The sequence below is a fragment of the Siniperca chuatsi genome, linkage group LG5 (assembly GCF_020085105.1).
Source record: "Siniperca chuatsi isolate FFG_IHB_CAS linkage group LG5, ASM2008510v1, whole genome shotgun sequence".
Classification (NCBI taxonomy): Eukaryota; Metazoa; Chordata; class Actinopteri; order Centrarchiformes; family Sinipercidae; genus Siniperca; species Siniperca chuatsi.
The window spans coordinates 2549723-2562930 of NC_058046.1; the positions used below are offsets into that span (position 1 = coordinate 2549723).

At 41.6% G+C, this 13208-nt stretch overlaps 1 protein-coding gene across 1 annotated transcript in view; it reads left to right on the forward strand.

Moving 5' to 3' along the window:
- The window catches only part of adamtsl2 (ADAMTS-like 2), a 35816-nt gene extending 24279 nt beyond the window's left edge, over positions 1 to 11537 (forward strand). The window contains 10 exon segments of the mRNA XM_044197149.1: positions 105 to 155; positions 158 to 467; positions 2321 to 2424; positions 3032 to 3158; positions 3322 to 3535; positions 4673 to 4828; positions 6774 to 6944; positions 7399 to 7575; positions 8790 to 8934; positions 10029 to 11537. Of these exon segments, the coding sequence (XP_044053084.1) occupies positions 105 to 155; positions 158 to 467; positions 2321 to 2424; positions 3032 to 3158; positions 3322 to 3535; positions 4673 to 4828; positions 6774 to 6944; positions 7399 to 7575; positions 8790 to 8934; positions 10029 to 10156 (1583 nt within the window). The 3' untranslated portion in view covers positions 10157 to 11537.
- Positions 11538 to 13208: the final 1671 nt, after the last annotated feature.

Here is a 13208-nt window from a genome sequence, read left to right on the forward strand (position 1 = left end):
TTCTCAAGTGCAAATATGACCAAAAGCTACATCAGAGATTGTACTTAAGATATATCAATTTGCTTTCCAAGCACAGCTGATTTTTTCCCACTTTGATCCATCAGAAGGAAACAGCAACCATACAGACAGCACTGCCAACCCTGCCCCTGCTGGTGGGCCCTGGATACAGGGCCAGACTCTCCAAACCTCATCTGGAGGGTCCTGCTGGATGGACGAATTGACCCAGATGAGCTGCTCATCAACATCTCAACCAATCAGCTGCTGACAGAGGGAGACAGTTTGTTCTCGTCAGAGGTGGGACCAGTAGAGGTGGACCTGAGCAGCCTGGAGCAAGACGGGCCGTTTGGTCTCAACGAGACGCTGGAGTTGACTCTGGGTCGCAAACGCAACGACAGTGGAGACAGTTCCTACCAGAACAAAACAGTGCAGAGTGGTGGGAGGACCTCCAGCCGCTCCAACAGAACCAGGTAATCTAACAGAACACAGGTAAAAAGAGCATCAGGTACATCAAATGGGTTTTAAGATTATGTACAGCAGAGGTCCGCTCTTCACAGCTTCAGTCAGGTTTGGGCTCACAGAAAGCCATTTCCCCTCAGGCTGGATTAAGTCTGGACTGAATGTTTTTAGGTGTGGGTCACACTGGGCCTGAATGCTCAGACATTGTCAAGCCCCTGGGTCTGCTGCTGGCTGAGGGAAATCTGCTGCAGGCTGTTCGAGAAGCAGGCTGGGCGGCGTGGACACTCGTTTTCAGGGGTGAGACAGACAGCAACACAGGAAAGCAAGCAGCAAGAATGTGACAAGGCAGTGGGACAAGCTAAGGGATAAAGACTACAGGAGGTAGACAGACAGGCAGTAAGCCAGGCAGAAAGCAGAGCAAGCAGTAGGGCAGGCAAGCAGGTAGCAAAGTGAGACAGTAAGACAAACAACTATACAAAAAAGCAAGAACACAGAGCAGGCTGCAAGGTAAGCAAGTGGAAATGCGAGTAGTGCGTGAGACAGACAGGCAAAGAGACAATTACGTTTTTAGACCAGCAGGTAAAGAGCAAACTTCAAAGCAAGTATAACAGCAGCAGCAGGATTGGTAACAAGCAGTAAGAAATACAGGCAGACCGACAGTAAAGCAGGTGGACAGGTAGATGAACAAGCAGTAAAGCAGTTAGACAGGTGGGCTAATGTGCAATAAAGCAGTTAGACAGGAAGACTAACGTGCAGTAAAGCAGGCAGACAGGTGGGCTAATGTGCAATAAAGCAGTTAGACAGGAAGACTAACGTGCAGTAAAGCAGGCAGACAGGTGGGCTAATGTGCAGTAAAGCAGGCAGACAGGTAGGTAGACAGGCAGTAAAGCAGGTGGACAAGTACTGTAGACACACTGTAAAGGCAGTAACGCAGACAGACAGGTAGACCTTGCAGGTTTTGCATTCATCATATTTATAATTCATGTTGGCTTCCCTGCTCTGTGTCCAAACACAGCTTCACCAGTTCTGCAGCCAGCAGCCATAAAACACACGATGACACGCCCTTTCCTCTGAGAGACAGAGAGAGGAGAGGAAACGAGCAGAGCAGAGCAGCACAGAGGGGAGGGGGGGAATACAGCCACACTTAGAAACAAATAATTCAAGGTATTTGCAAGAAAAGTGAAAAATATGATGCAAAGAGGGAAAGTGTGCTGTCAGACTGTAGTCATCTCTAGGGAGAATATAATGTGCGGGAATCAGTCTGGCTTACATGGAGGGATGCCGGCGAGGTATAACTCAAGTGCTTGTGATTTTCAAATAAACGTCTGGCGGCTGGCGGAGGGAATGACCGGTGTTATGACAAGAATGTGCACATGACTTTTATGTGATGTGATGAAAAAACAAAGTGCGTCTGCCGGGATACAGGCTGTGAATCAGCTGTCACACTGTAGTCGTCTGAGGCCATGGGAGACAGTCTTAGTGTGTAAGTGTGTGTGTGTGTGTGTTTCAGGCTCTGTACTACTGGGTATCCTTAAATGTCCTTAAAAGAATATTTCACAGAAAATCTATCTGTAGCCTTGAAAGGTTTATATCTTGCTCCTTCGTGGAGGACAGTAGCTGTAATCAGCTTGAATTCACTGCAGTTAAAATTTATTTTAATGGTGAAAAAAGTATCAAAGCTTCTATAGAAACTACTCCTGCAGCATAATCCACTTCTCTACTGACCATTTGCATGCACAGTATGTTCGAGTCATATTTTTGCAAAAATATGGCTAAATACTTGCATGACACAACGGTAAATGCTGCCACAGGTACTGCTTAAGTTCTCCTTTCCTTATACTGTGTGTTTGTTTTTGGGTGACAGGGGGAATCAAAGGATCAACCAGAAGAACCTGAAGCTGAGTGCTGCTGACATGTACCGCTGGAAACTTTCCTCTCAGGAGCCCTGCAGCATGACCTGCTCTATAGGTACACACACACACACACACACACACACACACTGAAGATCCATGGGCAGTCAGATTATGAAGTTGTATATCCTTGACAGCCACCTGTCATCACCCTCTTTAAATCTGATCTCCAACATCTGATCAAACCTCAAACTCAACAGACTGCACACCAGGTCGCTGTAACACAGCAGACATTTTGACTTGTCAAACACACTCGTGTGTAATAACATTAATATTGACTGCATTCCATTTAATTAGAATAATAAACTTAATCTACATTGCACACTTGTAAACAAAGTTACAACGCTTTACATGCTTTACGATCAAACAGCATTGTAAAATTAAGTGAGACAATACAAATACGCTAAAACAATCCAACTCCCTTAAAAGTAACTTCAAACTTTTCATTTCTGCTACTTGAATCTTTTGTGTCTTCTGGTTTGTGTGTGCTTGTTGTGACTCATTTGTGAATAGCTCTCCTTAACTTCTTTAATGCTAATATCTTTCATTCTTTCTTTCTTTCATGTAAAGCACATTGAGTTTTCCTTTCTTGTGTTTAAAATGTTGTAAATAAATAAGTTTGCCTTGCTTTGCCTTCAGCTTATTGTTTCTTGCTCACAATCCAGGAGTGTCAAAGTCCTTCGTCACATGTATTCGTTATGACGGCATCGAGGTGCACGATATGTACTGTGATGCTCTGACCAGACCGGAGCCGGTCCACGACTTCTGTATTGGGAGAGAATGTCAGCCCAGGTGCAATCCACTGGAAAAACATTTTAATGAACCAGAAATGACTCTAACTGCTTGACAGTACATTGTGCAATATATTTCTTGCTATTATAAAATCTGACAGTGTACCTGTACAGAATCTTTATCTGAATTGAACTGATGAGGTGGGACTAATGTGGTCTTCCAGATGGGAAGCGAGCAGCTGGAGCGAGTGCTCAAGGACCTGTGGGGAGGGTTTCCAGTTTCGTCAAGTTCGCTGTTGGAAGATGCTCTCGCCGGGCCTGGACAGCTCGGTCTACAGTGACCTCTGCACCATGGCCGACCTGGAGAGACCCGTGGAGAGACGGCCCTGCAAGAGCCCCGCCTGCGGCCCGCAGTGGGAGGTGGCCGAGTGGACCGAGGTATGAGACGTCTGTAATGATGTACCCTGCTGAGAACAAAACCAGAACATAAGGAGAAAGAAAGCAGAGACGAGATGTGTGTTTCACATCTTTACAGTACTCATGGCTTTGTCTGTTCACAACTGATAATGCTTTGTGACTGAACTGTCAGTTTTTAGTTTTTCCACATTTCTCTCTTTTTGTATCTTTAGTAATTGTATATTTTTTGTCACCTGTTGCTAACCTTTGGATTGTATTCATTGTTTCAATTGGTTTATTTGGATTCTTGTTCTATTTGATTTTTGAACAGACCTCCATCATTCAGAGGGACTTTTTCTTGCAGTGCAGACATCTCTCTCAGGCTCAGGTTTAGCAGCTGTCTGCTGCAGTCGTGTGGTCTGACTGTGGTCACTGATGGATTCTCCAGAGACACTTAGCAGACACCAAAAAAACACAATGTGATTTGAGCCAATGGGGTTTGAAAAACCCAGAAATGAGTGAAATGTACAGCTCACTGATCATTCCTTCTCTTTGGAGCAACACAGTGTTAAAACAGCTACATTCATACATTCAGATAGAATCAAAATCTTGTTTATTTCACTATTACATTCGTTGTGACTAAACATCAGAAGTCACTTTTGTTGTTTTTTCCCCCCTTAATTTGTCAAGCGTAAACTTCACATCAGGTAGCACATTAGCACAGGAACAACAGCTGTAACGCTTGAATTGAGTAGCAGAGTTAGTTAGTTAGCTTAATAACTTGCTGCATAGGCAAGACTGCAGGCAACAATAAATGTTAATATTAAATATATTAAAAAGATTAAGATTCTCAAGATCTGTTTGTTTCCAGCAGATTTCAGACTCTTTAATAGCAAAACTTTACAAACTGATTAAAAATGGCTCCAAAGAAGGTCAACTGGAGCAGCTTGGCTTCAAATGTCTTATTCAAGAGCACTTTATTAGCAGCAACAATATTGTACTCAGTCTGCGAAGTCTGACAGTTTTCCAAAGGAATCAGCTTTCCAACAGTGATAACAAACCTGCTTCACCTTTAGGCATCTGTTGAGTTAATGCTACATAACATTAATATTTATTTTACAAAAATGTGCAGGTAATAATAAGCTTGCGTGTGTCTCTGTGTGTCTGTCCTTGATCCAGTGTCCTGCTAAATGTGGCCGCAAAGCCCAGGTGAGCCGCGACGTCCGCTGCTCTGATGAGACCAGACCATGTGACGCGATGACCAAACCGCCAAACATCAAAAACTGCACCGGTCCGCCCTGTGAACGCCACTGGACTGTGTCCGAGTGGGGACCTGTGAGTGTCTTTACTCTCCATATACACGCTACTGCATGTCAGTCTGCATGAGTGACAATAACATATACAGTATGATAATATATGTTTTGTATTTGATCACCATTAGCTGCTACCAGGATGCAGTAGCTGCTGCTCTTTTTGCTGCTCTCAGCAGAAAAAAACATTATAGACAACTGACAAACACTGTATATCCATACAAAACCATCTTTTCCTCCCTGCGAAATTAGTCGAAATCAGTCACTTAATCTTAAGGATTATTATTATTATTATTATAACCTGTTTCCTTTTTCCTTAAATTTCAGAAGGTTTTTCCACCATCTAATGTTTTTGAGCTTGATAGGGTTGTTACAAAAAACAGCTTGTCTTTCCCAGCTGTTTTTACTTCAGTGAAAAACTCAGTGTGACAGTGTGAATTTATGGTTTTGATTGTGTTGTACAGACAAATGTAGTTCCTTATGTTCCATTCAAAGTCTGGAAACTCGCAGGTCTAATTTACAACCATGGAGTCCAACCAGTCACAAACATGGACGAATTTGAAAGTTTCTTTGCACAACGTAAAATATAATTCCCTGTGCAACTGCTAATGTTAGGTCAGTCATATTTATTATTATTTAGAAAATCACTAACTGTGAGCACATGTGCCATTGCATTTTTAATGTACTTTGCTTTACCATTTTATTAAGTACATCTGTGCAATCCAACAATAAATCTGTATTTTTATTGAGAGGTGTTTGTAATATTATGCCCTTCTCATATGTAAATCAGGTGGATAAAGCAAGACAACTACCAACATCTTCAAAAATGGCCGACATTTTGAATCAAAAATGAAAGATTATATCTTTATGAGTGTGTTGTTCCTCCTCTGAGTAAAATGTACATTCAATTTTATTGATATAGCGCCAATTCATAACAGAAGTTATCTCATTGCACTTGTCCTATAGAGCAGGTCTAGACCAGGTACTCTTTACAATATTAATTACAGAGACCCAACAAATCCCACCATGAGCTAGCACTGGGCGACAGTGGCAAGGAAAAAGAGAGAGATGCATTTCCTCCTACAATAAGAAATATTTACTTTAACAAGTTCAACTCTGTAAGTCAATATTTATTATTATTATTATTATTATTATTACTATATTATCTTATCTGTATATATTCTAATTGCACATTTTTCCAGTTAATGTTTTTATTGCACACATGCTTTGTTGTGTATTAACATCTGTTTCCCATGCCAATAAAGCCCAACTGAATTGAGAGAGAGAGAACAGTAGCACAGTGCAATCATACATCAGTTTGATTTAACTTTAGAGAGTTTATTTACCGAAATCATATTAAAAAAAATATGTCTCTGAGATTTCTTCCTGCACCCCAATTCAATGGAGGTGAATGGAATTTAGTTTGCACTAACCACAAGATCCACTGATTTTTATAACGTATAGTAGAGTAAATATTTTTGGTGTTTCAAGCTTTTGGTTTCACTTTAAAACCTTCATCATGAGCAGCTAGATGTGTTAGTGAACAAAACTTAAGAAATACAGTCCCAGGTGTGCCAGCTGATTGCTCAGTTGCGTCAAATAGGCTGATAGGGTCATAGGTCTAAACGTTTGATTGAACATCAATACTACGGGCACGTGCTTCTATAAAAAATAATTATCTTGTGTGGTACGACAACAACAGTGTGTCGTACCACTCCGTATAATCCATAGTGTTATCTTAAATTAATGTGACGTGATCTTATCTGATGTGACGTGACATGATGCCATTTCATTTCACGTGATGCTTCCTTTTTATTTAATGTGACGTGAGGCGACCTGATCGGACTTCGTGTGACAAACAGCGTTTGACTCTGAGCTTCGTGACAAAACTTGGCTGAAGAAGGCAGTGATGAGAACAGTATTCTCGATTATGAATCCTCCAGTTTGACCTTTGACCCTTGTTGTTGCAGTGCTCAGGGTCATGCGGCCAGGGGAAGATGGTGCGTCATGTGTACTGTAAGGCTCCGGAGGGTCGCGTGGTTCCTGAGAACCAGTGCTCTGCAGAGAACAAGCCGCTGGCCACCCACCCCTGTGGGGAGAGAGACTGTGCTCCACACTGGCTGAGCCAAGACTGGGAGAGGGTGAGGCCTTGTCACAGTGGCGATATTAACATTTAACTGTTTATTAGTACACCTGAAACCCTTAGTCAGTTAACTGATTTGTTGATTGACAGAATATTTTTTATAGTTTTTATTGATTATTGTTTAAGTCGATTCATCAGTATTCTCTGGGTCCAGCTTCTGAAATATGAGGATTTGCTGCTTTTCTCTGTTGTAAATTGAAAATCTCATATTTTTTGGACTGTGTGTTGGACAAAACAAGCATTTTGAGGACATCAGACAGTCTGAAATGAAATTGTCAGGGACGGTTGTAGTGTCCCACGGTTACAGTTTTCACTTTTCAACATCAGCAGGAAAACACTCTGTTGGTAACTGCTTTGTGAAGAAACTTTGAAATGCAGAAAATCTCTTCAGTTGTCTTGAAGAGAATCAACAAAGTCAGATATGAATACCGGTAACTTGTTTTTGTCTCCAGTGTAACACGACCTGTGGTCGTGGCGTGAAGCGAAGGATGGTCCTGTGTGTCGGCATCAGTGGAGGAAAGTTCCAGATCTTTGATGAAGAGGCGTGTGGAGGCAGCGAGAAGCCTGAGGAGGAAAACACCTGCTTTGAGAGGCCGTGCTTCAAATGGTACACCACCCCCTGGTCTGAGGTGAGGTCAACACAGTACACACACTCCACCTTCACACCTCTGATATGGAGAGTGGATCATAATGTGTTTCCCTGTAGGAGTTTTTATGTTGCTCCTTCGTGAAAGACAGCAGCTGTAGTTATCTTGGCTTCACAGCAATTACTGTATATTCCAATGAGATCCAGATAAACAAGGGAAAAAGTATCAAAACGTCCATAGAAACTTCTCAAACCATCCCTGCAGCATGATCCACACGTTTCACCAAAATATGGCTAAATACAGTTTCAATTTGTTGCTAGCATGGTAAATGTATTTTCATTTAAAAGACCTTTTCTGTCACTAGAATGCAGAACATTTGAGGAGGTTTGGTTTTAACTGCTGACTGTCAGTGCTGCAGCAGACACAGTTTTATCAAAGTGAGGCGGCTCGTAAATTCAGACAAGTTTTGGTGTTGGGTGCTGCGAAAGCTGGACAAGTTCCTCATCCTGAAGACTGGAACTGCTCTCAGAGAACCTCTGTTCCAACAGTGTGTTTGTTGGGACAAGAGATATGTACTAAATATATATAATTGTTTTCAGATTTCCTGTTAATGTTTCGACTCTTGAATACAACAGAGTCTGTTAAGCGTTTAGAGCAAAAGTGACATTTTCCCTTACTGAGACGAAAAAATATCTCATCTTATATATTATTACCATATATTATGATTCAGAAATATTTACAAAAAGCTTTTAATTGCAAATATGTCCAAAGAGGAAGAAGAGGTGTGTTACATCAGGAAACTTAGATAAACCTCACACTTTGATATGAAATAATTTTTAACTACATTCAGTAGTCCAAACTGTTGATGTGTATGCCTGCACAGAAGAGTAGTGTCATGTTTGATCGGCAGATGATGTTGGTCAGTGTTTTTGGTCACTAATAATCCATTTTTTCTGATGTCAACATGTAGTGAAAAACCTGACTGGCTTTTAGTTTACTGTGGCAGGTCAGTTTCTTGCTCCAGTAAAATGAAAATCCCAAACAAATTCTATGTTTGCCAGTACACATTACACAATGATACTTCCTCCATATTATTTTATTGCGTCTCTCTGCTAAGTTTGCATTCATACATCTTTATTATTTGTAATCAGTTTGAATGTAGGACAGACAAATAATATATCTCTGCAACCACAAAGACACCCTCCAGTTCCTCAGTGGCCTATAACGACTGTGTTTCTGACTTTGTGTGTCCTCAGTGCACTAAGACGTGTGGTGTGGGTGTGAGGATGAGGGACGTGAAGTGTTACCAGGACAGGGAGCTGGTCCGAGGCTGCGACCCCCTCACCAAACCGGTGGCCAAACAGACCTGCACTCTGCAGGCCTGCCCCACTGAGCCGCCAGGTGACAGCTCAGGAAACCTGCTGTTCTGCCCCCAGAAGCTGCCCACACACACACACACACACACACACACACACACACACACACACACACACACGCACTGTTCATTTATTCCTTACTGCTGTTATCTGTTTTAGAAAACAAAATCTACCTACTCATCTAACAACATTTCGAAAACAGATTATTCTAGCCACAAATCTGTTACCAATCAGTGTGAACTGAAACAGTCAGTTTGTCTCAGTCAGGTTCAGTGTACTTAACAGCAATTTGGTTGGCCAGCACGTTGCTCCAGAAGTACATCTCTATGCAGTTAGCTACAATAGCTAATTCAGGAAGCTACTTCCTGTGTTTACTTTCAGCTGCAGTCAATGATTTGTGTAAGAATTTAAGTTTATTTGGAAAGCTTTAGGAGGCTTGTGCTGCTTGTCCCGAGTCATGTTTCCTAAATCTCTACGGTGGAGGTAGGTGTGCACAGTTAGCATGACCCACAGCCAGAATGGCCACGATTACGAGACTTAACACTGTCCACACAGGAGGCGTAGGCTGAGCAGCATGTGAGCAGAGCAGCATAGGCATAGTATTGAGTGTAGGTCACTACACTTTGCACACTAGATATTGGACTCAAAATGCTCAGCGTCCAACACAAAATCACTGCAGTTATGCACGTAAAACAGAAGAAAATAGACAATAGACTAGCATAGAAATACGCTTCGGGTCACGTTTACCCACGTACAGCGCAAGTGAAAAGTGAGCCGTTACTCGGCCTGTGTAGACAAAAAAGATTGATTAAAATGGCAGCGTATCCTTTCCGTCAGACGTGCCCGAGATGGACGAAATACACAACTGAAACGCCTCCTGTGTAGACACACCGGAAGACAGAGGATGAAAGTCCTGGAATTTCCCTTTAAATTTGAGAACTTTGGCTTCTTTTGATAAATGCAAAAGGGTTTTGTTATAAAAACATGTTAATATTTCTCAAAGTGAGCTATCAAAAAAGGTATTGTTTTGGTATCAAAGATCTTGACCTGGTTCTGGTTTAGATTGAAGTGTTTTGAAATTGCTAACATGAACTCCACCGTGTGTGAACTGTGTCCCAGATGAGAGCTGCCAGGATCGACCCTCCACCAACTGCCTGCTGGCGCTGAAGGTCAACCTGTGCAGCCACTGGTACTACAGCAAGGCCTGCTGCCACTCCTGCCGCGCCGTACGACCTCCAACCTCCTAGTCCAGGACACCACAGCCTCTCTCCACACCGACTCTAACTCCAGCATGAGGAAAGAAATGGGTACGTTTGTGTACACGTGGTACTACAGTTACTGTGAACAGTGAGAGGAAGCTGAACGTCAGACTTGGAAGCGCTTAACTGTTTTTAAGAAGCAGAGCTTCCTCCGGTAACTTGGATTTACGTGGGTTCATTTGTCAGTTGGAAAGTTCAAATGATCTTAAATGAAATCTGGTCTGTCCTGTTGATGCTACATCAACTGTGATGTTCAAACACAAAACAGAAACACGTTTGTCATTCTCGGTTTGCTCTTTTCTTTCTTTTCCAATCACAGATGCTAATGTAAAATAGAAAAAGAATTGGGCAAAAAGCAATGTTTATTTTGAGGGGAACTTCTCTCCTACTCAAAGTTTTGATTAGTTACTTCTTCTTCACAGTGCGTAGGGGTCTTTAGTAAAACACCTGCAGCAGCCTTTCGCCTCGAGACCTCTGAAACAGCTCAAAACAGATTCAGGAAACATACAGGACTGTTTTTTTTTTCTTGTCCCAAGAAATCTTTTCCTGACCATCTCCAATATTATCTCAAGACCTCATGCGGGTCTTGAGTCCCACAGCTGCCCCTCCCCTCACTCCTTCACACAGTATAACATGATTAACTAAAACAACAGACAGTTAATGTGCCTCATCATCATTAAACTGTATCTCAACCATGAAGCCAGTTTCTATCAGCTGTTATTGATTATTTATCTTCCTCTAACAACATGTGGAGTTGGAGACAAAGTGGAGTCGACACTCAAATGGTCTTACAGACCTCCATCATCAGTTAGCAGCTTGCTCTTGTGTTCATCGCTGCAATGAAAAGATGTATTAAATTATTTCTCAACGGACTATACTGCATGACTAGAATATTTAATACAGATACGGTTTATGAAATATTATTTAATTGTGTTTCAGTTTGGTGTCTGGCATGTAAAAAGTTTATATTTCCATTCCACCCCCTGCCGTTTGGCGCCGTGTTGGCACGCCTGCAGGATATGGAAGCATATTTATTAGTCATAGCACATTTTCATTTATCGTGACGCTCCTGATGCCAGCCGATGGTTATTCATCTGGTCAACTGACGGCAGTTCTGGTCTGTGTGTGTGACAGAGGAGGAGAGAGTTAATACAAACACAGAAAGCAAGATTCCTGACACTTGAAGTATGGTTGAAATGTATTCAGACGTGTACATGTATGTCTCATTTTTAACTATCGTGTACTGTGTTTTTATATAACTGATACCTCTTTGTACAAAACGGAAGTATGGAATTTGTGTACTGTTGATGATAAACTGAAAACCTAATGGTACTGACTTGTATTTCAATTAAACAACAGTTCAAATGAACATATTTGCCTCTTTGTCATTTTTATATGAATTGATATTTTTATACAGGGTTGTAGACCTAGCATGTTTCTCACAAACCATAAAATAAAAGAATTAAAAAAGGGCGAAAAAGTCAGGGAGAGCAGACCTACAACCATAAACCATATCATACACCTCCATATATGCGTTGCTCAACGGCACCTTGACAGTAGCTGCTGCAGGAGAGGATTTTAGAGCTTTATTTCACCTTTATTTATATGGGATGGTCTCTTGAGATCTAAACCTCTTTGCTGAGAGAGTCCTTGAGTAGGAAGAAAAACATCCAAAGAGGAAATAGAGGAAAAATCATAAAAGGCTTTTTAATCATGCCATTTTGATAGCAGAGAGATGAGATGAGAGGAAATGAGGAGAGAGAGAGAGATGGGGAATAACATGCAACAAAGGTCTCTGTCCGGACATGAACCGGGGTCGTGGCACCCCAACCCCGAGGACTCCCTTAAATCACACCAACTCAACAAAAATTGTATTACATTAAAACTGTTGCTCTTTGCAGTTTTAGTTCTTAAAAAATGACTTATATTCAAAAGTATTTAAAATAACTTGTATCTGGACGTTTTTTGTAGTTCTTTCTGAGCAGAAAGAACTATTCTTACCATTGGTATGCTTTCTCATTCACTTTTCCCAGTCCAGGTTTTAAAAACCAATCCAGGGATTCAAACTGGCAACCTTATTGAAATGGTCCCATTTCCCAAGTTCCTGAAAAAGACGACAAAGTGTTTTCTCTGTAATTTCAGTTGACATGTTTGGGCCACTGTTTAGGTTATAACACTGAAATTGGAGGTTGTGATGCTGAAAATGTGGTGGTGCATCACAGCTATGAATGCATAAAAATCACTGTGATGACTGTAATCTGTGTATCCTTCCTCAGTGACCGCCGCTCTCTTCCCTGAGGCTTCTTCTAACAAGTCGACTTGTCTGATTTAATGAGGGTCAAAACTGATCAAAAGCAACAAAACACCAGAACAACATGCGTCCAGAATTAACTCTGCTCTGCGGTTCTGTATCAGTTTTCTCCCAGAAGGCATTACACGGATACCAAACAGTTTTGCATCATTTTATTAATCGCTGTAAACGAAGTCACTTTCACACACAGAGCACATACAGTAGATGCAGGTTTGCAGCTGACGCCCCCTGCTGGTCAGTGTGACAGCAGCAAACGTCTCATCTACTGAACTGCAGGATAATAGAAACACATCAACTACTGAAGCAGAGAAAAAAACAAATGCAACAGTTTCAGTCTTTTCTAAAAAAAAAAAAAAAAGACTTGTCAGGAAACACTCACTGAATAATGAAAGTGGTTCTGCACTCGTTCTTCCTCAGGAACTTTGCAAAATAAAGTGTAGAACCTGCAGCTTCATCCCCAAAACACCCTGAATGGATTCATGCCTGAGGCTTTATTGATCAACAGCATGGATATTTCTACCGCAGCAACTTATTTGCCCTGAGCTGAGACTCCCAGGATGTTCTTCCTCTATGGCTGCATGCAAATTGTAACCCCAACTATGGCTGTAAGACAAACCTCTATTATAACCTAAAACAGCTTGTTGTGGGCAGTACTTTGCCTGGTAGGCTGAGTTCAGGGCAGAAAACATTTTTTAAGAGGAGGTCAGAGGTCAGGAGAAGCATGAATTT